Source organism: Borostomias antarcticus (genome assembly GCF_949987555.1).
Source record: "Borostomias antarcticus genome assembly, chromosome: 19".
In the NCBI taxonomy this organism is placed as follows: Eukaryota; Metazoa; Chordata; class Actinopteri; order Stomiiformes; family Stomiidae; genus Borostomias; species Borostomias antarcticus.
Window position 1 is genome coordinate 4,652,126 of NC_140252.1, and position 27,771 is coordinate 4,679,896.

The 27,771-nt window shown below is 44.8% G+C and overlaps 1 protein-coding gene across 3 annotated transcripts; it reads right to left on the minus strand.

The window, feature by feature from the left end:
• Nucleotides 1-93: 93 nt before the first annotated feature.
• LOC311321349 (putative ATP-dependent RNA helicase an3) lies at nucleotides 94-27,771 on the minus strand. Of its 3 annotated transcripts, XM_084453308.1 has the most exons (19): nucleotides 27,493-27,771; nucleotides 21,285-21,336; nucleotides 20,640-20,687; nucleotides 20,097-20,150; nucleotides 18,069-18,393; nucleotides 17,203-17,310; nucleotides 16,895-16,994; nucleotides 16,623-16,758; nucleotides 16,190-16,287; nucleotides 15,927-16,025; nucleotides 13,926-14,086; nucleotides 10,987-11,131; nucleotides 8,287-8,431; nucleotides 7,662-7,712; nucleotides 6,367-6,548; nucleotides 6,068-6,185; nucleotides 4,874-5,027; nucleotides 3,418-3,542; nucleotides 94-3,297 (listed from the first exon to the last, which is right to left on the minus strand). In XM_084453308.1, the coding sequence occupies exons 1-19, from the start codon at nucleotides 27,535-27,537 to the stop codon at nucleotides 3,218-3,220; spliced, it is 2,226 nt and encodes a 741-aa protein (XP_084309434.1). In that variant the 5' UTR covers nucleotides 27,538-27,771; the 3' UTR covers nucleotides 94-3,217. The 3 variants fall into 3 exon arrangements, with proteins under 3 accessions (XP_084309434.1, XP_084309435.1, XP_084309436.1); XM_084453309.1 differs by lacking the exon at nucleotides 7,662-7,712; XM_084453310.1 differs by lacking the exons at nucleotides 20,097-20,150; nucleotides 20,640-20,687.

The following is a 27,771-nucleotide window of genomic DNA, read 5'->3' on the forward strand; positions in this document are numbered from 1 at the left end:
TTTTATAGTGTAAAGGTTTATGAAATTCTACATCTACAAACCACAAATCCAGTAAAACATATACAAACGTATAGTAAGTTACGTATCTGCAAGTCCAAACTTTTAATTTTGGTAAAATCATACAATAAATGCACAGGTAAGTCTTTTCTCGTGCAGCGCACAGCCTATAAACTAGTACATAAAGCAAATCCTAACTAGTGGGCTTCGTGTGGAGTTCAGACGAGTGTTTCACCAACCAAAAGCTCTCCTAACTCTTATGCCAACTGCTTACAATGTGAATACCTTTACAACTCCTCCCAGTCTGTACCAGTCAGCAGCTTCTCCTGTAACTAAGACATAGTGCTCCTGCTCTGGCTGGCCAGAAGCTCCAGACAAGAACACACACTCCAGCCCAAATATGCACATACAACAATAGAGCACAACCACATGTTTTATATTTTTTAAGATTGTCCCGTGCCAGACGTTCACTGGGGGCAGGGGGGAAGGAGAAAACTCAGAAACAAAAGAAACTTAATGTAACTCGAGAATCTGGACACTTTTTTTGCACTAGTACGTTTTTTAGAAAATGGTCTTGATCATTTTTATCCAAACCTTGGCATTGGTTGTTCTAATTTGGTTTGCCAATTACATGATTATGCTTGATTAGATGTTGCGATTGAGGCCAGTAGTAGAAGTAGTAGTAACAGGTGTGGATTTTGATATTGAGTCCAATATGACTTTGACATTAAAAAGCTCACACTACCCCGAAAAATATAAATTTCCACGCATACCGGTGACATTCAACATTCAAGTGCCAGTGTTTTTGTACTGTCTTTTGGTCAAGTTTCTTAAACTATCACTTTTTTAGGCTTATAAAAATAAATATTTCTCAAAAATGCGTAATTACACAAACTAGCAGCGAAAGTAGAATCTAGTCATCTGTGTGCAAAAAGCTAAATTCCAAGACTGCTACTGTCCTAACCCCTGGTCCCAAATAAATCTAATGTTTTAAATAGTGATAACCCTTTCCTAAACAAGCTGCGTTTCTCACAATCTTTTCACACACAAAATTCAGAAGCTTTTAAGGACACGCACTCAAGACAACATTTATATAAAACTCTAAATGTGCAATAAAATAACTGTCTGTAAAACTTGGTGGGCGATAAGTAACATCACAAAGGGACCTAGACCTAACTCAAGTAGCACCATTCAATCTTAAGTTGCCACAACACTGTCAGTGCATCCGTTTCACCATAACCACCTCAACATCACCTTATTCAAATGTCAAGGCACGACAAAATTTGAGAATATATTGATCTATTGCACTTAAAAGTTAAATGCCATTTCCTGCAAATATTGGGCCCTCCTCTTGGAGAAAGCCTTGATGCCAGCAAGAGAAAGTCACTGGCCAGTGATGTATAGAGTAGTGCACCTAGGCGTCCATCACTAGCCCATGGGAGGAAGAAGAGCTGCGCTGGTTTCATGTAAGGAAAGAAGACATGGATCCCAGGCGCTAGCCAGGTCACATGGGATGGATGCACCAGCCAGCACACTGGAAACCTCCCCCACTTCTCCCAACCGCACTTCCCATCACCACCCCTTGCTATGTTTGCAGTTCTTCAGCTAGCTCTTCTGCATATTACCGACACCCTGCTGACCCCTAGCCCTGACCTTCAACCTCCCCAGGCTCTCCGAGGGGAAGAGCTTGTGTCTTTACACAGATGACCCGAGAATAACTTTCGGATTCAAACGCAGCTTGAAAAAAAAAGAAAAGAAACGAAGGTGTACGAGAACATCTGTAATGAAATAAAAAGCCTGCTGCAGAACTGGTTTGCTTTTAAACTCCTTGACCAAAAAACAACAACACTTGCATGCGTATTTCATCCTGAGACAACCTTGGCAACAAGCAAAGCTGCTCAGGTTCTGTGTGGTCCAATGGCAACCATTCAAACTGGACTTTCAAAATGGTGAGGGTTGCTTAATTTGCAGAGATTTCTTTCAGTTCAGTACATTTTTACAAATATTTTACAGAAAGATGAATGGATATTCTTTGAATCCATGCTCATCAGTTGCCATCTTCCAAAATTGTTCAAATAAAAATCCAATGATAATTCACCCAGTGGAAAGCTAGGAAAAGCTCCTAGTTGCCACCACGTCTAGTTAATTTTGCAAGTGTGGAATTTAACTTCACCCATAAGTCGTCCAAACACATCGTGTGGACTTACTCATGGACTTGCCATTCATATCTGAATGTTGCATTTCAAAATGCCAATATCATTAAACTGGAATGGCTCTTTTAGTGACTACCATATTCCTCTCCAGGATAGAGTGAGCGAGAAAATTTGAACCTTTGTTTACCCCTTGAAAAGTGCTTTTGCCTAACAAGGGTTTTGAAAGTCTGTCGTGGATTTCTCCTACAATGGCTAAAACAGGGCTGTTTAGAGCCAGGGTACCTGCCACAAATTTGAGGCTCAAATGGGCAATTGACTGTTCAGAAGTCATGTGGTCTCAGTGTTTGCCAAGGTTTGATTTAGTTCAAGCTTATTTAGGTTTCCTTCCAAATAAAACAATAACAAAACAATAATACATTAACCCAAAACTAAACAAAGTATATATAATTTAGTTCTTGTTGGCCAGGTTTCAGCCAATAATGACGATTAAAGAAGAAATCAAAGCAAAAACGATCTAATTATTAAAGGCACAGTACATTAACAAACAAATGATCCTCACTTTTTTGTTACAAAGAAAGAAAATACAGTTGTAGTGAAGAAAAAAAACGACAAGTCCCAAGATTCTACTTTAGCTATCGTTGCTGTGGACGACCATCCAACGATTCCAGAGGAACCCAGGACTCGTTCCATGACCTCCTTCAGGCCCCGTCTCCCTTTCTCTCTCTCTCCCAGAGGAACCTGGGATTCGTTCCATGGTCTCCTTCAGGCCCCGTGTCTCTTACCCAGAGGAACCTGGGACTCGTTGCATGGCCTGCTTCAGTCCCCATCTCTCTCTCCTCTCATTTCCCTCAGCTCCATGTTTGGAAAAGCGGTCAGAGAATCACAGCTGGTAATGTACTGCAGAGTCTGTTTGGAAGCTACACAGGGGTTTATATAGTCTGGCTTAGGTTACACATGTGGTTTCCATATCAGTGAGTTTGGCGTGGCGCGGCCCACTGCGATCGTTGGGGCGGGGGATGGGAGGGTGGAGATGTTGGGTGAGGGGGTCAGGGTTGAGGGTAGGGGGTTCAGTTGCCCCACCAGTCCACCTGTGAGTGGGAGTAGTTTCCTCCATAGCCATCGCTGCTGTAGAAGTTGCCAAAGCCGCCTGGGATAGGGAAGAGGGGTTTGAGAGAGAGAAAAGGGGTTTGAGAGCAGGGTTGGAATTACACACGGTCTCAAGGTGGGTACACCTCGTGAAAGCAAATGAGCCATGAGCCGTACTCACCACCGCCAAATCCACGGTTGCCTCCGTGTCCGCCTGGGTTACGCCCCCCGCGTCCTCCGAACCCAACGGCGTTGCCGCCACTGCTGGTCTGGCGGTAGTCCCTGGCTCCGAAGCCACCGGAAAACCTGACGCACAAATTAAACACTCGTCTACAATGGACTCTGATGGATCGAAATCATTAAACTAGAATGTGAGTATTACTGTAGGGTTGGGTGATATCTAGCTATGAGTATCTCTAAGATTTAACGGTACTACATACTGATACTGCTTATCGATCCAGTACTTTTCGATCCAGTACTTTAACAGTACTGTTATTGGTTCTTTTTTTATTAAGAGAAAAACTCAAACAAATTAAGAACAGAATTAGCACTGCTTTATTGTCTCGTATAAATTAACTGGTATGGTATAGGTAATATGAATAAGACATTTATAAGTCGTAATAATACCATTATTTGAAAAGGTGCTCCCAGAGCACAGGCCTCCATGCATGAATGCATTATGTTGGTGTAACCATGTTGAAATGGTTAAAGTCATGCCTCAGTTTATATGCCTACCAGAGGCTAAACATTTTTAATTTTTCCTAATGCCGTGTTCATCTGATGTTTCTCATGAATCAGATAGTTTTGCGCGCATAGAAAAATAATGGCCGGGTTTCCCGAACGAGTTAAGAAGCACTTAACTCCAAAGTACTTAACTCCCATAACGAAGGGTTCCTTAAGAAGGTTCTTTATCGGGAAACGCGGCCAATATTGTTTGCTTAAACAGTAGATGATTGATATCTATCTAAAGCTGATTTGACTCATTGTAATGCAGAGCCAACATGCAAGGACAATGTAAGGACATTTTAAATCCATTTAAAACATGAATAATTTATATATAACTGAATTCTACCCTTAATCTTACATATCTATTCTGTCTTGTTCTGTATATTTTCCTTGTGCAAAACCCCGATTTTTTTTTTTTTTTTTTGCTGTATACCGATGTATTACCAATACTGTACCATGGGAAATCAATTGAGTATTGCAGGAAAAAAATTTTGCAATGTAGCCTATTGCTGTATCGATTTTATTGCACAGCCCGATATGACTGATGGATTAGAACAGGTGTGGATTTGAACCCAGGTCTCCCGCAGGAAAATCATCTACGCCACTGACAAGTGATAGCATTACTATAGCTAGCTTGTCGGTGGTGTAGCTGGCTCGAGCAATGTTTTTCCCGCTGGAGACCCGGGTTCAAATCCCCCTCCAGGATGCCATCATGGTTCTGGTGTGTGTGTCCTCCTCCAGGATGCTACCATGGTCCTAGTGTGTGTGTGTGTGTGTGTGTGTACCTCCAGGATGCTACCATGGTCCTAGTGTGTGTGTGTGTGTGTGTACCTCCAGGATGCTACCATGGTCCTAGTGTGTGTGTGTGTGTACCTCCAGGATGCTACCATGGTCCTAGTGTGTGTGCGTACCTCTTGGAGCGTCCGCGGCTGGTGGTCTTGTGCTGGTGCTCGTAGGCCAGGCTCTCCAGCCAGGAGGGAACCTCCTGCTTGGCCTCCACCAGGATGTCCAGCAGGTCTTTAGTGATGTTCCCGTTTTTATCGTTAAAGAACGACGTGGCCAGACCTGGACAGGTACACAATATATCACATTAAAAATGCTTATATCACAGTTTTTTCTATATTATTTTTTTTTTTTTTTTTGTTCTGTCTATTTGTATTGTATGTTTATAAGTCATGTATGTAAGACGTGAATTGTGCTCAGATCACCCTTGAAAAAGAGACCTCGGTCTCAATGGGCTTTGTAAAATTTCTGGTTAAATAATGGTTTGATTGATTTTCCAAAGCAATGACAGCTGGATGTTTTAAAGCCAGACTCCGTGCTCACCCAGGTTGAGTATTATGGATGTTTTAAAGCCAGACTCCGTGCTCACCCAGGTTGAGTATTAGGGATGTTTTAAAGCCAGACTCCGTGCTCACCCAGGTTGAGTATTAGGGATGTTTTAAAGCCAGACTCCGTGCTCACCCAGGTTGAGTATTAGGGATGTTTTAAAGCCAGACTCCGTGCTCACCCAGGTTGAATATTAGGGATGTTTTAAAGCCAGACTCCGTGCTCACCCAGGTTGAGTATTAGGGATGTTTTAAAGCCAGACTCCGTGCTCACCCAGGTTGAGTATTATGGATGTTTTAAAGCCAGACTCCGTGCTCACCCAGGTTGAGTATTATGGATGTTTTAAAGCCAGACTCCGTGCTCACCCAGGTTGAGTATTAGGGATGTTTTAAAGCCAGACTCCATGCTCACCCAGGTTGAGTATTAGGGATGTTTTAAAGCCAGACTCCGTGCTCACCCAGGTTGAGTATTATGGATGTTTTAAAGCCAGACTCCGTGCTCACCCAGGTTGAGTATTAGGGATGTTTTAAAGCCAGACTCCGTGCTCACCCAGGTTGAGTATTAGGGATGTTTTAAAGCCAGACTCCGTGCTCACCCAGGTTGAGTATTAGGGATGTTTTAAAGCCAGACTCCGTGTACGCAGGTTGAGTATTAGGGATGTTTTAAAGCCAGACTCCGTGCTTACGCAGGTTGAGTATTAGGGATGTTTTAAAGCCAGACTCCGTGCTTACCCTGGTTGAGTATTAGGGATGTTTAAAGTCAGACTCCGTGCTTACCCAGGTTTCCCACACGTCCGGTACGTCCGATGCGGTGAACGTACTCCTCGATGTCGCTCGGCAGGTCAAAGTTGATGACGTGCTTCACGTTGGAGATGTCCAGGCCTCGGGCCGCCACCTGCGCAGGAGAGGAAACAGCTTTAAACTTTATTAAACTAACTAAACTACCCCCAAGTTAGTAACTCTAAGTTAGCTCTTATCCATCTTTCCTACGGCCCTCAAAAAAAGATGTGTATATTTTTCAGATGATACAGTCCTGGCTGTTCAAAGGTCCAGAGGGCCGGTGGCGGGGTCCTCACCGCCGTGGCCACCAGGATGGGGCAGCGCCCCGAGCGGAACTGGTGCAGCGCCTCCTCGCGGTCCCTCTGGGAACGGTCTCCATGGATACTGGTGCAAGCGTAGCCCTCGCGGTACAGGAAGTCCTCCAGGGCGTCGGCCCCCTTCTTGGTCTCCACGAACACCAGCGTCAGGGAGTCCTTACCTGGGGAGGAGGGGCCACATGGTAACCAGGTGATACTTCAGCTCCAGGTAGAAAACTTCAACATGATACCCAGGATGGTGACTACTGTACTCTAATCAGGATGGGTGACTGTACACAACTGGGATATGGGTGACGCAAAGCTAAAAACAAAAGGGATGGTAGATTCTAGGGGCCATTTAGACTGCAGATTCCTTTTGCCATTGGAATGATGATCAGTTTTGTCTAATTTTTATGACAATGCATCCATTCTTGCTTCTTTGAAGCAGCACTTGAACACTGACTCAGCGGTGTGCGGTGGTGGAACCTGCTGTTCATCCAGATTCAAACCTCAGCCAATAGATGGAAGCACTTTACAACACTGGAACAATTTCATTCAAGAAAAAAAAAAGTTGTGTTTAAGGGTTTAAATGTAAGTTTTAGGGGTTTTCATCTCATCTCAAAATAGCCTTTTAGGCAACATTCGATTTAAGATGAACACACATCTCCCACAGTGCAAATGCAGCTCATAGCTACTGTAGCCACACTAGGAACTATCTGAGCCTCTGTTGTTATAGAATGTCAAAATGAAGTCAATGGAGGCCACACAGCTCTGGGCTCTCATTTAGAAATGTACGCACAAAACAAGCCCTGAAAGAAGTGTACGCCACTTCCCGCGCAAAAGTTGTGATCTATAAAAACAAACTTGACAGAATAATGTGCACGCCATTTGGACACAAACACAAACACACACACACACACACTTTTAGTATGGATGGATCCTATGGACTGTTTTGTAAATGAGAGCCCTGGTCTGTGGTAGTGGACTATCTTGGCATGCTGGCCATGTTGTGACAGTAGCAGAAGAACAGGTGAAGGGGCAGAACAAACAGATGCAGAACACCAAACCCACCCTCCCAAAAACAACAACACAAGATTCTCTCAAAGGAAGTCAAATAAGCGGCATCACAGTAACAAATACAAGACGTCCAGCTGACACCAACATGGAACATAAGACCTCCGTTTCAAACAAATGATTTGCTCATATGGGTAACCAATTTAAGCCAAGCAAAAAAATCAAATGAAATGTTGTAAAGACTCCTACATCGACTGTAGTTAGAATAAATTCCTACTTACCGGGCTTCTCTACGGATTCACCCGCATTGTCCTGAACATCGCTCGGAATGACTTTGGATAAAACCAAACCCGGTGATAAAACTTATTGCAATTTGATATCAGGATGAACAATTCATAACGGACACAGAGGAAGAGTCTGAAAGCCGTACATGTAGGCAAGAATCTACAACACCATTGTTATCCAACATCAGGAGGGAGAACGTACCAGGCCGTCTCCGGCTCTGCTTAGATGTAGGCTACAGTACATGAGGTTTAAGAAAAACTCCACCAAAACAGCTAAACGGTTACCCACTGAAGGGTTTTAAGAGCCTAACAGATGTCTTTCCCATTCGCCGCCCTATCATTAGGGCCAGGTGTACACTGCTGTGAAATTCTTTGGCATAATTTCATCAATTACATTGCAACATCTTTGCTCCCATCTAACAACATTTATCTGCAATTCCACTGTGGCAAACTTGAACTGAAACCCTATAGCCTACATCGCACCAGCATATTAGTAAAGAGAGCTACACACACACACAACGCGCCCACACTACAGTACAGTGGAGCAGTGATGTTAGTTCCAAAACACACACTAGCAGCTACGTGGACAGTGAGGATGGGGCCCAGACAGTCTGGTAGTTACCTGTGGCGTTGAGCAGGTCCAGGAGGAAGGACCGCTTGTCGCTCTCCTCCACCCACACCACCTTCTGGGTGATGTTCTCCGAGGTGGAGCCCACACGCCCCACTGCCAGGAAGATGTACTCCTCCAGGAAGTCACGGGCCAGGATCTGAGCGGAGGAGGGAAAACTCGGGTTGGACACAAAGATGTTCAGCATTTAATGTTTCACCCCACTAGATGAACGTCAGATGAACGTTTTATGACCGTCTTTCTATAAAGCGTTGACCAGCACTGACCACCAGGAGGCATCGTTGAGCAAGCAACCTCAAGATGCGATGGATAGTTGGATAGACAGATGGATAGATAGATACTTTATTTATCCTCAAGGGGAAGTTGTGATTGAATGTGCATTAAATGTAGGCTAACTAACTGTTGTTGACACATTTGAAATCTAATCTCAATGAAAAAGCACAAGGCTTGTGCAGGAATAATTATTGACCACCAAGACATTACAGTGTTGTCTACAACAACTATTTTGTCTACAGAGTATAGGCCTACGGGTCAAAATAATTATCACATTTCCCTCATGAGTGGGAACTCTACATGTAGTTGTTAACAGGCCTTACTACCAGATCCCACAACAGGTTCTCAGTCTTGTGTTCACCGCACCAGAAGCCCGCATGGACAACTGGGTGAGAACACTTTAATAGTGTTCTGCTGCCTCTTGAGGTTGTGTGTGGATAAACCTCTGTACACACACATGCACACACGCACACACACGCACACGCACGCACGCACGCACGCACACACACGCACAATATGCTGCTGGAGACGAAGTACATCATGGAGAGTTTTTGCATCTCCATGGGAGACATGTTAATGTATGTGTGTGTAACAAGGTTATTATAGTTAACGAAAACTAACTAAAAAATGAAAACTTGTGAAAAAACATTCTAGTTAACAAAAATAAAAACAAAAACTAGGCTTTACAATATTTTTTTTTTTACTTATACTGTATTGTGTGTACAAAACTAACTAAAATGTAAAAAAAAATCAGAGAAAATGCTTATCTAACTAATCCTTAGTTTTAGTCCTTTTCATTTCATATACAAGCCTACTATTTTGGGTAGATATGAAGTCTATCCTCTATTTTTTCTTGAGCAAAAGTAACCTGACGTGCGCCAGATGGTTTGTTTTCCACGGAGTGGACCAACTTAAGCTTGTGATATCAGGATAGTCTCATGAGAAAAAGAAAAAAAAATGCTGAAACTAATAACTACACTAAAAGTAAACATTTTCAAATATGTTTCATAAAAACTAAACTAAACAGATTGAAGAGGAACAATGCGGATTCCGTCCTTGTCGTGGAACCACCGACCAGCTCTTCACTCTCGCAAGGATCTTGGAGGGGGTTTGGGAGTTTGCCCAACCTGTCTACATGTACTTTGTGGATTTGGAGAAGGCTTATGACCGGGTCCCTCCAGAGGTCTTGTGGAGGGTTATGCGGGAGTATGGGATGAGCGGGTCCCTACTTAGGGCCATCCAATCCCTGTACACCCAGAGCGAGAGCTGTGTCCTCGGAAGTAAGTCGGTTTCCTTTCCGGTGGGGGTTGGCCTCCGCCAGGGCTGCGGTTTGTCACAAATCCTGTTTGTGATTTTCATGGACAGGATATCGAGGCATAGCCGTGGGGAGGTGGGTTGGCAGTTCGGTGAGCTGGGGATCGCGTCACTTTTGTTTGCAGCTGATGTGGTCCTGATGGCATCATCGGCCTGCGACCTCCAGCACTCTCTGGATCGGTTCGCAACAGTGTGTGAAGCAGCTGGGATAAGAATCAGCACCTCTAAATCTGAGGCCATGGTTCTCAGCAGGAAACCGGTGGTCTGTCCGCTCTGAGTAGACAATGAGTCCTTACCTCAAGTGAAGGAGTTCAAGTATCTGGGGGTCTTGTTCAGGAGTGAGGGAACCATGGAGAGGGAGTTTGGCCGGAGAATCGGAGAAGCTGGTGTGGTTCTGCAGTCGCTTTACCACTTTCGCACTGTTGTGACGAAAAGAGAGCTGAGCCAAAAGGCAAAGCTCCCGATCTACCGGTCTATCTTCGTCCCCACCCTCACATATGGTCATGAAGGATGGGTCATGACCGAAAGAGCGAGATCACGGATACAAGCGGCCGAAATTAGTTTGGGAGTGGCTGGGGTCTCCCTGAGAAAGCGGGTGAGAAGTTCAGTCATCCAGGAGAGACTCGGAGTAGAGCCGCTGCTCCTTTGCGTCGAAAGGAGCCGGTTGAGGTGGTTCGGGCATCTAGTGAGGATGCCTCCTGGGCGCCTCCCTAGGGAAGTGTTCTGGGCATGTCCAGCTGGGAGGAGGCCACGGGTAGACCCAGGACCAGGTGGTGGGACTACATCTCCGCACTGGCCTGTGAGTGGCCAAAGATTCCACAGCCAGAGCTGGTTGATGCTGCTAGGGAAGGGGATGTCTGCTGGAACTGCTGCCTCCGCGACCCGACCCCGGATAAGCGGATGACGATGGATGGATGGAAAAACTAAACTAGCAAACCTGCTTTAAAAACGAATTAAAACTAAACTTAAATTGAAAACAAAAAGTTAAAATTTAAAAATAAAAACTAATGAAAAAAGCAAAACTATTATAACCTTGGTGTGTACACCTGGACACCCTGTGTGAGGGTGGTGCAAATACCTTTCCATCTGTGTATTGAGTGCACGTACCTGGATCTCCTTGGGGAAGGTAGCGCTGAACATCATGGTCTGACGGAGGCCTTTAGGTGGCATGGTGTCCTGCTCCACGATGCGTCTGATCTGCGGCTCGAAGCCCATGTCCAGCATGCGGTCAGCCTCGTCCAGTACCAGGTAGCTGCCGGAGCAGAGAGGCCGCGGTCAACGCCAGTGACATAACACAGGGGCCGGCTCTCAGGGGAGCGCAGGCTTAAACTACCACCACGATTCTTTCTCCCTTATATTTGTATAATGGATGAAACGATAAAGAATCTGTTGGGGTCCTACGCTAGTAAGCATAGGAACCCTATTGTAATTGATGATATATATTCTTATCATTATACATTTCCTGGAAATGCTTGAATAACTCTATAGCCTTCTGTACACTGTACGACTGAAAAAATCTTAGATCGGGGATCCCTTCCCACTGTACGACCGGGATTCCGTCTCAAGACCATACGACGTGTGTATTCACACTATGCGATTTGTATTCACACTATACGATTTCTGTCAGCCCCGATTATGCCCAAGATTCATCTTGGCTGAACTTCTACGTGATCTGCGATATACGACGAAAATATCTGCCAGATATTTTGTCAGGAGGTCGTAGCCTCGTCGTCGTAGATCGTCATAGCAATGAATCGCAGATCGTATACCTTCTCACACTGTGCGACTTGCGAGTCCCGATTTTGCCTACGATGAGCTACGATTGTCTGCGACAACTCACGACCACCTTACGACCTCAGAATCGTGGGTTTTATCGCACAGTGTACATGCGGCTTAAGTCCTGAACCAAAAATGCTAAAAATCTCCAGGCCCAAACTACAGACCATGAGTAACCAGGCCACAAAGAGGCACCACAATTTGACCCTAGGTGGTGCTATAATAAGCATTATACAACGGTTAGTTCTGGTTCTTGATTCTGATTGGCTGGAAGCCGTGGTAAAATACTTTAACACACACCTGGGACCGCATATCATTCCATTTTCAGTATTAACGTGCCTCCCATTTGATCCAATGCATTTGGATGTAGTTGTTGTTGCTTGGCAACCCTTTTGTTAGGGGAACTATTTTGCTCAGCGGAATTGAGGGAATGATGCTTTGTTTTGAATAAATGTTAATATTTTACATTGCTGTGTGTTTATTTTACACTAATAGCTGTAGTAACCGTTGTATAAAAGCAATTAACCACTCGAGGCCGTGTGTTATAGTGATTTTATAACAGCTAGGGGGGTTTTAGGCACTCTTGTGCCTAACAACAACCCCTAGCTGTTATAAAATCACTATAACACAGCCTCTCGTGGTTTATTGCTTAAATTTAGCACACAATGCTGGCATTTCCACCCCGTTGGACGAAAATGAATGAAACTTGGTAAACTTGTCATTCCTCATGGGGAACAATTGTACCATTTCGACCCAGAATGTCCACAATGACGGATTTTGCTGTAGGTTGAAAATTTGGCAAAACCTATAAAAAGTTCTCAAACTGTAAGTCCAACCAGTCTGAAATTTTGTTAAAAGCTAAGAAATCAAATCAAAGATGGCGGAGAAACTTGCATCTTTGTATACTATGACCTAGGGACTTGAAATAGACTGGGCATGAAAACGGCACTCCATGTGGCACCATGCCAAAACATTTGCAGATATCTCAAAAAACAGATACAGGGCTACAGGCATTTGAAATTTGACCATTTTGGCACAAAGTTAACTTCTAATGCTAATATAGCGATTTAAAGTTCATTTTCTCATGAACGCTTTAACTGATTGAGACACCATCGCAGAGTGATTTTTTTTTTGATGGCTTTTTATTTATTTTAAAGACAGGGACAAGGTACAATAGACATTAACCCTATAAAATAGGGAGAGATACACTGTACAAGGTTATAGCTAAACAGCTCATTTCCACCTGCAGTCCCTGGGCAAATAAATATAGTCTTAAAAAATAGTGGGGAAAATAGTATAGACGGGTTACTACATACATAGAAGGAATACAAAAAGTTATAAGCCTATAGCAGAAATTTCACTCATCCCTATACCCACATCCCAACCTCCCCAGACCCTTAAAAAAAAAAATATATATATATATATATATATATATATATATATAACCCCCATACATATGTGCTACACACACACACAATGACTACAGGTGCGACTACAGGTGCGTGCTGCTTTGTGAGTATTCACTGCTTTGTGAGGCGAGAGAAGCTATGAAAGCTTGTTGTTGTTGTGAGTTCTGTTGGAAGGCTATTCCACTGTTTTATGGCCGTGAAGATGAAGGATGATTGACCAAAAGCAGTCTTACGTTGTGGGATCCTGCACGCCCTCTGAGTTGTTGACCTAGTGGCTCGAGTCATTAATTCAGAGCTGAGTGTTACAAACTTTCTCAGGGGGGGGGGGGAGAGCAGCATGATAACACATGCACTCTTGGGTATTCTCTCCACCAAGGGTGGAAAGGACAAGTGGTTTTGTTCAAAATTGAGTGGTTGGCACTTAATGCCAAGTACTGCAGTGCCCATTCAAAACGTGCATACTGCGCCCTCTGGTGGCTGGGTGGTATAACATTGTGCCCGTGGTAAATGTGTGACACAATGGCCTCAATACAGGGTAGATGCCGCTGTCATACCCTTCTGGAAAATCCGTAGAACCAGCTATAAACCTCAGGTGGTCATCATGAGCTGGTCTTGCTGGATTTACCAGGCATTCCAGCCTGTCTGTCTGTCAGTCTTAAGAGGGTGTAGCCGTAGGACCCCCCATCTCATTGCTGCTTGCGGCACCTCATGTTTTCTTAAGATCCGTTTGTATTGGTGTCTGATCCTGACAACACAATGTTGGCCTCCTGTACTTTACTCTCTGGCAGTAGTCCAAACTCTCCATCATATCTAGCAGATGGGTAGTGCTAGCTCCCCTAGCTACAGTATGAATGCACTTACTTGCAGTAGTCCAGGCCGATCTTGCCCCTCTCCATCATGTCCACCAGGCGTCCGGGCGTGGCCACCAGCATGTGGCAGCCTCTCTCCAGTTCTCTGATCTGCTGGCCGATGTCTGCCCCTCCGTACACCACGCAGGGACGCACACGAGACCGGTACGCAAACTACAGCAGGTGGATGAGGACCAGAGGAGAGAGGAGTAGGATGAGAGGAGAGAGGTGAAGGATGAGAGGAGAGGGATGACAGGAGAGGGGCAGGGTGTGGTGGACACCGAGGGAGAAGAGGGTGGGGAGGAAGGGACAACAACAATGATATTATGTTACTCTGCAGTTCTCTAATCCCAACCTTGGCTGGCTGTTGGAGAACACAAAAACACACACAAAGACCAGGGGCCCCCTGACACACAGCCACGGACTAGACTGGGCAACTGGGGGCTTACTCTGCTGGGGCACCCATGTCTGTCTGTCTGTCTGTCTGTGTGTGTGTGTGTGTGTCTCTCTCAACACAGCCAAAGGTACAGTGCATCCAGAAAGTATTCACACCCTTTCACTTTGTCCACATTTTATGTTTCAGCCTTATTCCAAAATGGATTAAATTATTTTTTTCCTCATCAATCTACACACAATACCCCATAATGACAAAGTAAATAACTTTTTAGGATTTTTTGCAAATGTATTAAAAATAAAATGAGAAACATCACACCCACATACCACAAGTATTCACACCCTTTATTTAATACTTTGTTGAGGCACCTATGGCAGCGATTACAGCCTCAAGCCCTCTTGGGTATGATGCTACAAGCTTGGCACACCTGTATTTGCTGTATTTTTCCCATTCTTCTCTGCGGATCCTCTGAGGTCTGTCAGGTTAGATGGGAGAGTTGCTGCACAGCTATTTTCAAGTATTTCCAGAGATGTTCAATCGGGTTCAAGTCTGGGCTCTGGCTGGGCCACTCAAGAACATTGAGAATAAAAATATGGCACGCACATCAACTCAAACCTTTTTAGGCAGGTGCTGGATCAAAAACAAGTACATTATAAAAATAATTGATGATCCGCACACTGTAGCTCAATTTAACATGCTTTTAATCTGTGACGTTTCGAGCCACTGCTCTTCTTCAGCCCTAACCCTAACCCTGTCTGAAGCGCAGTGGCTCGAAACGTCACAGATTAAAAGCATGTTAAATGGAGCTACAGTGTGCGGATCATCCATTCCACTCAAGAACATTCACAGACTTGTCCCGAAGCCACTCCTTTGTTATCTTGGCTGTGTGCTTCGGGTCGTTGTCCTGTTGGAAGGTTAACCTTCGACCCAGTCTGAGTTCCAGAGCACTCTAGAGCAGGTTTTCATCAAGGATCTCTCTGTTCATTGCTGAATTCATCTTTCCCTTTATCTGGACTAGTAGCCCAGTTCCTGCAGCTGAAAAACATCTCCACAGCATGATGCTGCCACCACCATGCTTCACAGTAATGATGGTACTGGCCAGGTGATGAGCAGTGCCTGGTTTCCTCCAGACATGACACTTGGCATTCAGGCCAAGAAGAGTTCAATCTTGCTTTCATCAGACCAGAGAATTGAAGGCGTGTGCCTTTCAAAATCATGTCCAATCAATTGAATTTACCACAGGTGGACTCCAAGTTGTAGAAACATCAAGGATGATCAGTGAAAGCAGGATGCACCCGAGGTCTATTTTGAGTGTCATAGCAAAGGGAGTGAATACTTAATATGTACATGTGATGTGTATATAACATAACATAAATAAAATAAAAAAAATACATTTGCATAAATTCCTAAAACTTTTTTTCACTGTCATTATGGGGTATTGTGTGTAGATTGATGAGGAAAAAAATGCATTTAATCCATTTTGGAATAAGGGTGAAACATAACAAAATGTGGAAAAAGTGAAGGGGTGTGTATACTTTCTGGATGCACTGCATGTATATGGCAGCGTGTCCTACCAGAGGCATTCTGAGGAGGATGAAGAGGACAGGGAGATCTGGTTACCTTCCTAGCCTCATCGTAGATCTGCAGGGCCAGTTCTCTGGTGGGGGCCAGGACCAGGGAGATGGGGAACTGCTTACGACGGCCATACTTCCCGTTCTCCTACACAAGCACAATACATAAACGTGAGGAAATCAAGACGACCTCATGTGCCATTTTACATGACGTGTCTCTTCTACTTGGCTCAAAAAATGATACAGACGATTACATATTAACACAAACGCCTCCATGCACACACGCACACACACGCGCACGCACACACCTACCTGTCCGGAAGCTTTGGCAGCAACCAGGGCCTCTCCTGGGCCTTCGGTGTAGATCTGACTGAGCACCGGCAGCAGGAAGGCTGCAGTCTTACCAGAACCTGGGTGGGACAGACAGACAGACAGACAGACAGGGCAGAGTTATATAATGCACTCCAAGTACTCAGAGCTGGTAGTGTAGACAGGGTTGTAAAAAACAGAGGTGATAGTGTAGACAGGGTTGTAAAAAACAGAGGTGGTAGTGTAGACAGGGTTGTAAAAAACAGAGGTGGTAGTGTAGACAGGGTTGTAAAAAACAGAGGTGGTAGTGTAGACAGGGTTGTAAAAAACAGAGGTGGTAGTGTAGACAGGGTTGTAAAAAACAGAGCTGGTAGTGTAGACAGGGTTGTAAAAAACAGAGGTGGTAGTGTGTTGTGTAGTAAGCGGTGGTTCTGACCGGTCTGGGCGCAGGCCATCAGGTCTCTCTTGGCTTTGATGATGGGGATGGCGTACTTCTGGACCGGCGTGGGCCGAGTGTACCGACTGAGGTTGATGTTACACATGATGATCTCACCCATCTCCAAGTCCTGGAACTAAACATACGCACACAGACACGATTCAGACGATTAATCAGAAATCAGTTACATCTGTTACACTGGATTTGAGCCTTTACGTTTTGAGAAACCAAGGAAAAATACTCTATATGAGGTTAGGACTTTAAAAACTCACAATTTCAATGTGATGCGGGCAGTTTTGGCCCGTGGCCTCAACAGGAATGTCGTCATATTTTTCAAAGTTAATCCCTGTGTTGCTTGCAGAGAACAGCTCACTGGGGGGAAATCAGACACACAATCATAGTTGGGAATAAAAACCCTCTGGTGTTGATGAGGAGCTGCAGTAGGATCTGGAGGAAAGTGAGGAGCTACAGAGAGAAGATGCTGTAGACCGACGGAGAGATAGAGGGATAGAAATAGACAGATAGAGAGATAAGACAGAGGGATAGATAAACAGACAAGACAGATAAGAGTAAGACTAACTTTTCCAGGCGTTCGTTGGAGGGAGTGGGTTTGGACCAGTCGTCCTCATCCCTGGACTCCTCCACCCAGCGGTTGTTTCCACCTCCACCAAAGCCTCCACGCTCGTACCTGACAACAACAACAACAACAAACTCCAGAGCTCAGACCCGTACCTGACAACAATAACAAAAACACAAACTCCAGTGCTCAGATTCGTACCTGACAACAATAACAACAACAAACTACAGCGCTCACACTCACTGGGATTGCAACTGGCATAAAGAATACTCAAAAGGATAATTTCACTATTTTGGATTTGGGGGCCTATTCTGTCTTACATGAACCTGACACACAAAGACCATCATGCCCCCAATGGCCTAAGCATTATGCTGCCTACAGTTGCTAGGTGCAGGCGCACCCTCGGCTACAATGGCAGTCAATGGGGCCAATGAGACATTTGAAAAAGTACAAACCATTGCTGTAATAAACGATTGCAAATATACTGCATTACAAATAGTAGCTCTCTATCTAGTCATAGCAAGTGAGCTAGTAAATTTGAACGGTCAGGATTTGTTACCTAATTGTGATCAGCTGCTTTTCATGCGGCCCTACCCCGGCTACAGAGGTTTACAGTGTGGAAGGTAGGTAGTGCGGTGGGCAAAATAGTTCTGTTTCAAATGGAAATTTGGGGATTAAGATTACACCCTGTGCTTCCCGTCTCGGAAAAGCATATTTATCATACTTTTTTCCAACGTCTCATTGGCCCCGTTGATTTCCATTGTAGCCGAGTGTGCACCTGCAGAGCAACAATAGCTAGCTCAGTACTGAGGCGATCAGAGGAAAGATGATGAGTCAGGTTCATGTGAGACAGTTTGGTTTGTCCTCACCTGCCCCTGGACGCAGAGCCACGGTCACTGAAGAAGGCGGACTTGCCCCTGTCGGTGCGCGTGCTGAAGCTGGTGTACGCGTCTTTGGCCGCGTTCCAGCCGCCGCCGCCGTCTTTGTTGTCGTAGCCGCTGAAACCGACGTTCGCCATGGGCTGGATCGGGTTGTAGGACGACATACCCCTGTTTCCACGGTAACCTCCACCCCTGCCCCTCTCCATGCGGGGAGGGGGGGCGCGTGCGAAGCCGCTGCCTCCATTCATGCGGTTGTCGTGGTAACCGTTCAGGAAGCCGTTGCTGCGTCCTCCATCCCAGCCGCCCGGGGAATCTTGAAAACGACAGAGGAAACATGATTATTAAGAGCAAATGTCTCTCTGTACCCGGAGGAAGTCAAATCCCTGCAAACATAACAAGGAAAGAACACTGGTGTTTGGTTTTACCTGTAGGGAAATCAGATGGCAGAGACCACCTTCCCCTCATCCCAACCTCATCCATTCAGACCAGTCAGCTCACCTTCCCCTCATCCTAACCCCATCCATTCAGACCAGTCAGCTCACCTTCCCCTCATCCTAACCCCATCCATTCAGACCAGTCAGCTCACCTTCCCCTCATCCTAACCCCATCCATTCAGACCAGTCAGCTCACCTTCCCCTCATCCCAACCTCATCCATTCAGACCAGTCAGCTCACCTTCCCCTCATCCTAACCCCATCCATTCAGACCAGTCAGCTCACCTTCCCCTCATCCTAACCCCATCCATTCAGACCAGTCAGCTCACCTTCCCCTCATCCCAACCTCATCCATTCAGACCAGTCAGCTCACCTTCCCCTCATCCTAACCCCATCCATTCAGACCAGTCAGCTCACCTTCCCCTCATCCTAACCCCATCCATTCAGACCAGTCAGCTCACCTTCCCCTCATCCTAACCCCATCCATTCAGACCAGTCAGCTCACCTTCGCCTCATCCCAACCTCATCCATTCAGACCAGCCAGCTGCCCTCATCCATTCAGCTCACCTTCCCCTCATCCCAACCTCATCCATTCAGACCAAGCAGCTGCCCTCATCCCAACCTCATCCATTCAGCTCACCTTCCCCTGATCCCAACCTCATCCATTCAGACCAGCTAGCTGCCCTCATCCCAACCTCATCCATTCAGACCAGCCAGCGCACCTTCCCCTCATCCATTCAGACCAGCCAGCTCACCTTCCCCTCATACCAACCTCATCCATCCGGACCAGCCAGCTCACCTTCCCCTTATCCCAACCTCATCCATTCAGACCAGTCAGCTCACCTTCCCCTCATACCAACCTCATCCATCCAGACCAGCCAGCTCACCTTCCCCTTATCCCAACCTCATGCATTCAGACCAGCTAGCTGCCCTCATCCCAACCTCATCCATGCAGACCAGCCAGCTCACCTTCCCCTCATCCCAATCGCATCCATTCAAACCAACCAGCTCACCTTCACCTCATCCATTCAGACATACCAGCTCACCTTCCCCTCATCCCAACCTCATCCATTCAAATAAATAATGCATAACAATATAATGCAATATGTTACAATGCAAAATGATAGAAAAGTGGCAGAACCATTGAATAGCATGGGCCAGCCATGCAGCAGCTGCCTCCCAGGCTCAGTAACAAGCTGGGTCCCAATCAAGGGAACATCATAGTAGTTAGGAAAGCAGCGCTGGTTCTTCCCTCGCCCCCACATTAGTGAGGACTTTCTAGCTCATGGAGGCTGTTTTTAGTTTGAACAACATGTAAGCATGTGAGTGAATGCAAACACCCTTGATGCAGGATAAAGTTATATCTTCCATCGCAATTTAGTTTATTCCAAAGAGACGCAATTTGAGAGCCTCCGGTGTCCTCTTTAAAATGAGCCTAATCACAGAACTGTTCTCCAATCTAACTTTGGCTCAGATTAGCAATTCATTGAAACATGCAATAAATAAAAAAATAAAATAAAAAAAGATAAAATAAAAATTGGTCTAAAACAGAGCTTCCCTCAGCCATCTAAAAAGGGACTTACTTTCTGGTGCCACTGAGTAAGCGTTCTCTCTACCAGAGGAATACGCATATCCTGCTGCAAGAAACAAAACCAGCACATCATGGTTGGGCTAATGACAATGACAGTCTGGTGGAGGAGGGACAGTCTGGTGGAGGAGGGACAATCTGGTGGTGGAGGGACAGTCTTGTGGAGGGGGGACAGTCTGGTGGTGGAGGGACAGTCTGGTGGTGGAGGGACAGTGGTGTTGGAGGGACAGTCTGGTGGTGGAGGGACAGTTACATATATGAGAGAGAAAAGGGCTCCTGGAGGTTTTGTTCTGCATTAGATAACTGAACCCCCAAATCTAGTTTCTCAATGGTGGAGAGAACCAACCTTTTCTGGTCACCCTCTGACCTCCCGTCAAAAAGCAGAACAGTCTGAATGGCCTGTTAGTGTGTTGTTGTTGTTGGGGGGTTTCCTTTTAGGCTAGCAGTGGTGAGAGTATTGTACAATCAATTGAGACACTGCACTACTGGGTCCTCGACCACTGGGGGCATTCTGATCAAGTCCACCCGGTCCACTTACCATTTTGGGAAGCCTCTGTGTTCCGTAAATGAGGTGGAATGTAACGCCCTAGAGAGACAGACTGGTGAGAACAGGGGCAGCACGGCACAACACAGACAAACACTGTAGTCGGGGCTCTTGGGTTACTAATCTTAATCTGAGGTGTCTGGTCTATCTCACCAATTTGAATGGATCGCTCCCTCGAGCAAACAAAATGCTTGATACAGGGACCGTAAGATACAGTCCGGTTTGATCGTCTCTGTCTCTTAATGGCCACTGGTTTTGTCAGAGCTGGGTCCTCCTGAGTGAACTGGGATTGATTGTTGAGCTCAAGACAAAATTGAAATTAAAACGGAATTTTGACAAGGGTTGCAAAATTTGAGAATTTCCACAAACTTCCCATGGGAATTTATGGGAATTAACAGGAATAAACTGGATAACAGAATTTATTCTCGTTAATTCCCATCAATTTCCAGTTTATTTCTGCTAATTCCCATCAATTCCCGTTGGGAAATTTAAAACGGAATTTTGATGAGGTCAAAATGATGATAAATGACTCATGGTGGAGGAACATCCAGTCCTTTAGCCTCTCCAGGAGCAGGAGGGGACCAGAGAGGAGTAAACTACCTCAGATGAAGGAACACAACCTGATGGGTCATTACTTACTGCCAGTGCCCACACCCTGCCCGTCAGCAGAGCCCAAGTCTAGGACAGCCAGCTGCAAGAGAGGGAGAAACGCTGTTAAGCATCACCTGAAACCTAGCATGCACAGACAGCTAGCCCTGACACAGCAGTGTTCCCAGAACATGATTTAGACAGGTCAGTCCCCGGTCAAGATTCAAGTTTATTTCAGTTATACCACATGGTCTCAACACACTTTACCGATCGGGGCATCCCTAGTTCCTGTCGTGTTGATGGGTGTCGGTGAACCAATTCACAGCAAGCAAACTTGTTTGTTCATCCCAGTGTTCGTGTTGGCAGCTATTTTCGATTTAGTCTTAGTCTTACACAAAAATACCTATTAGTCTTAGTCACCTTTAGTCAATTTTCTCCTTCTTATTTTTCATCTAGTCTAGTTCTCTCACCAGCAGGCCACAGTATGTCTGACTGCAGGGCTGCCTGTCTGAGGTGGTGATAAGCAACACCGGCACCCCCCAAGGAACCATCCTGTCACCTTTCCTGTTCACCCTCTACACCACCGACTTCAGCCACAACTCGGACGATTCCTCTATTGTGAGGTGCATCAGTGAAGACAGAGTACAGGGATGTAGTCAGGAGATTCGTCAGATGGTCTGAGGAGAACCAGCTCCAACTCAACATCAACAAGACCAAGGAGCTAGTGGTGGACTTCAGAACAAAAGACCCCCCAACCCCTATTACTAGGGCTGCAAGATATATTATTTACGCATCATCATTGCGATGTGTGCATGTGCGATAGTCCCATCGCTGGGTCTGTTTTTTTTTTCCCCTGCCATGTTAAGTAGTCAAACTCAAACACGCCATGCTACAACTTTTTTGCTGCTTGATATAAAAGGAAAAAAAATAAAAATATTGAAAATCTGTATTGTAGTCTGTCTGATATAACATGAATGATTCACACCAATCGCAATTGTCTTGTGTTTAAATTATGCTAAGCAGCCCCGCCCCCGCTGGTGAGCACAAGTTGAATAAAATAAAAAAAAGCCAGAGAAAGGGGACGCTTTAGGGGTTAAAAGAAACTTGACGTCTGACATTTGGCGTTACTTAGGCTACCAACTGAAAAGCCGCTGTTTCCAAACAGCATTTTTCCCGGAGGATCATACAAGTGAGAACATCCCAACAGGGATGAGAGAAGCGCTGGCTGATTGGGGGCTAAATGAGGACTAGTCTGCATAACAACAGACAATGCAACGAACACAATCAGGGATGGCGCCCTGAACGACTGGACAAGGCTGCAATGCTTAGGGCACAAACTGCATCTTGCAGTTAAGTTATGCCGATGGCATGCGCTATAAATACTAAAGTAAATTTACTAAGCTGTTTTACTCACCTTGTCCAGTTTTCTTAAATTTAATAATTGATAAATGTCAGATTTATACTGAATTGCTAATCTCATTGCAAAAACAGTTTTATGAGCACATTATTGTTGCTAAAATATATGTAAAAATATATAAATGTGTATTTAATGTGTAGCCTACTTTGCTTTTGCTGGTGGGTCACTTCTCTCACAGCTTGAAGGCCAGACTCTCTCGAAACAGCCCAGAAGGATCTCAATCTACCATCACATGCCCTCATATCAGAATACCAAACAAGATGGGGTTCCAGACAGATGATCAGCAAGTGATGATAGACTGGTAGAGATGACCAGATTGATGACTGCTGATTACAAGACTGTACAGTTTGTTGGACTTCAAAACTGTTTAGCCGCCAACATAAGAACTGTAAAAAGGGAACTGTTTTAGAACTGACAAGTAATTGTAGGGACAAGTGATACGAAGAATCCCAATGTACTCGTACTGGTTATATAATGGAAAAATAAACTTTCTATGTATTCTATTCTAGGACATTAGAGCAGCAGAAGGCTCTAACTCAGGTCCTGTCTGCAGACAAGAAAGTGTGGCATCTACTTCCAACCTGACAAGATCTAGATGTCATGGAATCCATCAGCAAGTCCCTGGTCCCACTACTGGACTTCACCGATACACCTTCAGGAGAAGAATATGTCAGTATCTTCTATGTGAAGCCAGTTCATCACCTCTTCAACACTTTGATGCTGCTAAGGCAAGAGGAAGACATAGATCTGACCAAGATGCTGAAGAAGGAGATGTTAAAGTACATCAATCAGAAATATGAAGATGAAGCTACTCAGAGCTGATGTTGTTTGGACCCCCGGTTCAAGGTGGACTTCACCAGTGCAGACAACAAGCCCCAAGTGACAGAGATGATGGCTCTGGATGAGGCTCAGGAGACACCAAGCTGCAGCACTGAAGTGGAGCCCACTCAGCCCAGCACACCCCAGTCAAAGAAAGCCAAGAAGTTCTTGGGAAGTTTCTTAAAACAGGCAGTTTTATTGATTTTGTAAGAGTACTTTATTGACAAACACAACATTACACACGTTTTCAATGACCAACTGTCAAAAAAACAAACTGACAAAGGAATTGATAAGCTTGGAGGCATACAATGTTGATTCTCTGAGTTAACAATTCCGATTCTCATTCCTACAGGTGATTCCTCTCTGACCCTTAAGGATGCTGTGGAAGCGGAGTTAAAAACCTACCTGCAAACACCTTCCATAGAGAAAGAGGATACGCTTGCATGGTGGAAAACACACAAAGCAAGCTTTCCTCGACTCGCCAAGCTTGCCCACAAGTATCTGTTCATTCCTGCTACAAGCTCCCCCTCAGAGGCTTTTCAATACAAGTGGCAACATCATCACTTGCCGTTCTTGTCTCAAGCCTGCAATGGTGGACAGACTGGTATTCTTGTCCAAAAACCTCTAAGCTGAGAGTACACAGTACACAAACACACACACACACAGAAACACAGCACAGCAAAGTTTAAGAAACAAAATGGTTCTGGATATCCTTAGAAGTTGATATTGGACTTCCTTCCTGAACGCAGGTAAGAAAAAGTTAAGAAGAAATAAAATAGCTCCGGAAAGGTAGGAGGCGGTAAAGCACCAATGAACCTGGCGACAGCACAGGTAGCAATTAGCAACATTAGAGAAGATTACGAGAACTAATCGGGGACTCCCACGTCTTGTTTTACCTATCGCAATATATATCGCTAAAATGTATATTAATGCAATGTACGTTGTTGTCAATATTGTGCAGCCCTACCTATTACCATCCCTTTTTTTTCTTTTTTTAAGTTTGCTGGATGTAGAATTTTTTATCTACCAGACATTTTTGGCTGTTGAATTATAACGTTATTTTTGGACCCTGCCAGTACTACCCTGTCTAGACTATGTGAATAAAGTATCCTATTATCTGACTTATCATTTCGTGTGGTTGGCTATTGATGCATCAGCTTGTAAGCTACACATTTCAAAATATGTTAATTGTTATGAGCCAAAGGTTTAACCATTTGGAAAGGTTTGGCAAACTAGACCTGATGCAAAAAAGGTTTCAGAGTTGCCAGTCAGTCTCCCGGTCATGCAGTAAGAATTTATGGCACTACGACTGCTATACCTGGTCCAGGGCGATATCCTGCATATAACGCCCTGTTACTGTCAATGCAATTTACTTATGAATGCGCTTCCTCAGCCTGCTCGTCCGAGTCTACAGACAAAACCGTTTCGTTACTCACCAAAGTAAAAACATTGTTGGAAAGATGAAAGCCTTTTCTCCGAGGTCGTTACAGTTTGTACTCCCCCACCTTTCAAATAAAAGGCAAATTTGTACACTTAAATGTCTAATATCCACAGTGCGTCGACTGTCTTCTTCTACCGGCGATTCGGCGCTCTCCGCTTTGTTTAGCCTACTCACTGCTGCCGCCCATGTTGGGGATGATCACATCTTAAATGGTGTTGAGAGACTCACGTTGAGGAATCTGATTAGCGGGATAACGTTTACGCTGAGTTATTAACTATGGCAAATTTTAAACTTTAAAGCAATAGTGTTTTCTCCGGTTCTCCAGGCTCTGCGAGTAAGTGCACTGTCGTTAAGTTATCATTGTCTTTTTCTGGCTTCCTCTGTGATGTTTCTTTTCCGTTTTCTCACCTCCGCCATGATATCATTGAGCTAAAAAACGCAGGATATCCATAGACGCCGGAATAGTTAGCTACTACTGTGTTGTTTAAGCTTGCGCTTAAGTTTTAAAAGGTAATGAATGTCAATGTATTATCTGAGAAGACTGTTTGGACGATTCAGATTACTTTTAGTAAATCTAATTGGAGAATTAGCACCAGACATGTTTGTAAAGGTCCAAATATCACGATGTATTGCTTTTAAACATGTAAATAAAACATGTAAATAATGTAATGTAATGCATCATCCCCAAATAGGTGGCAGCAGTGAGTAGGCTAAGCAAAGCGGAGAGTGCCGAATCGCCGGTAGAAGACAGTCGATGCGCTGTGGATATTAGACATTTAAAGGAGTAGTAAAGGGAAAAATCATGTTTCGCCCCGTTTTAAGATTACTTATGATCATATACAATGGTTCAGATCAAAAAGTTGACAAAACTAGCACTTTTGAGAAAGTTGATAATTGCTCTACCACCGTTTAGGTCATACAATGGATGTGGGTGGGCACCTTGAAAAAGCATTCAAAAACATGTTAAACTCTGGATTTCAAAGACAAGTGACATGTGCCCACTCACATCCATTGAATGACCTAAACGGTGGTAGAGCAATTATCAACTTTCTCAAAAGTGCTAGTTTTGTCAACTTTTTGATCTGAACCATTGTATATGATCATAAGTAACCTTAAAACAGGGCTAAACATGATTTTTCCCTTTACTACTCCTTTAAGTGTACAAATTTGCCTTTTATTTGAAAGGTTTGTAGTAACTGTAGCGACCTCGGAGAAAAGGCTTTCCAGCGATGTCTTTACTTTGGTGAGTAACGAAACGGTTTTGTCTATAGACTCGGACGAGCGGGCCGAGGAAGCGCATTCATGGGTAAATTGCATTGACAGTAAAGGGGCGTTATCTGTAGGATATCGCCCTGGACCAGGTCTATACGACTGCCTAATTTCATCCGACATGGTGACCATCGTGAAAGACAAAAATATTATGTATTCTGATCCCGGAATAAGTCTACCTTTAAAGTTCCCCTGCTTGGCTGAAGTTAGTTTCGGTTTTCACTGCACATTAACCATTTGCATGCTGCAACTTCACACAAATGCGCAGGCCATTGAAAGTCATCTAGTTGCAAACTTTAGTATTCGGTATATGTAATTTGACCACAATAAGACATATGGATTAATATCACTCCATATTTGACCATAATATTCTCTATATTTCTTGGCCGTTAACCACTATCGTTACTACGAGCTACTAAGCAGATGAACACACGAGTCCCAGCTGCCCATGGAGCGTGACCGACATACCTGACGGGGTAATATGTCCTCTTTCAGGAAAAGGCCTACGCAAACTAAACCAGTATCCTTACACAATATAGCAAGACAACACATGTACCCGTCTATCTCCGCAGGCTTGCGTATAAAACTTAGCAAGGATATGTCTCACCACAGTGGCAGATTAACTCTGAAAATAGCATGCTATATAGCTCGAAGGCTGGGTTGATATTGTGCATGGATGAGTTGATATTGTGCATGGATGACTCCACACAATTAACAAGCTCGCTGACGTTTTGACAGTGACGCAGACAAAAACCCTAGACTGGCTCAGTGTGTTAGCCCTGGCTATCTACTGACCTTACCAGCACAGCCATGCGCAGCAGCCGAGCTAACGCTAGCAAATATAGCTAGATAACGAGCATTCTGGTGGGGTTTATAGCTCAGAGGCAGCTCGCTAAACCCAGCAGCTAGTCGGCATATTGACGAACTTGCACTAACTTAAGACAATGGGGCCCGTGTTACTTCAGATGAATGCCATGTCCGGCCACATACCAAGCTTAGCCAACTCAGCTGTCAAATTCCCAATAGACCCTCGTCTTACTCGGCCAAACGCCGAGTTGTTAAGACGCCATCATCCCCACCTTCCCATCCACTACCGCTAGTCTAGTACAACCACCATCAGCCGCCTCCATTTTAACCAGGCTCGACGACACACGCAGTTAGCGGAGTTAGCCTAGCTGGTTAGCCTCGTTCATTATGCAACCAGCCAGAACACCGGCCTGGTCGCTACTGCTGCCTTCGACTGCACATTTCACACATCAAATCCAAGTTAAACGACTAACAAACATACAAAATATCAAAAGAGCAATTCTCACCTGCTGTTCTAGACCGTGTACATTTTCGACGGCCACATGACTCATAACTAAGGAATATTGAGGAAAAATTTTGACGTCGAGAAGGGATCTCTTTGTTTGCCGGTTTGTAGTCCTCCCAGTTATGCTCCCCTCTTCTATCCCCTTTAGTCAGTTCCCTAGCAAATTAATATGTGATATCTTCTTCCTGTAGCTAATTAAATTTGCTTAATGTTTGTTTTTAGGTAGTTAAACGCTGGTTTCAACCGTGTCCGAACTCGGCGAAGGCTTGACTACCGTTGC

Bases quoted from the DNA above. Each gene is read 5' to 3' on its own strand.
- LOC311321349 (XM_084453308.1), bottom strand. From the start codon at position 27,537: ATGAGTCATGTGGCCGTCGAAAATGTACACGGTCTAGAACAGCAG. The intron at 18,394-20,096 runs GTAAGTCCCTTT...GTCGTTTTCAAG, and splicing joins TTACTCAGTGGCACCAGAAA to ATTCCCCGGGCGGCTGGGAT. The intron at 16,026-16,189 runs GTAGGTGTGTGC...GTGCTTGTGTAG, and splicing joins CTGCCAAAGCTTCCGGACAG to GAGAACGGGAAGTATGGCCG.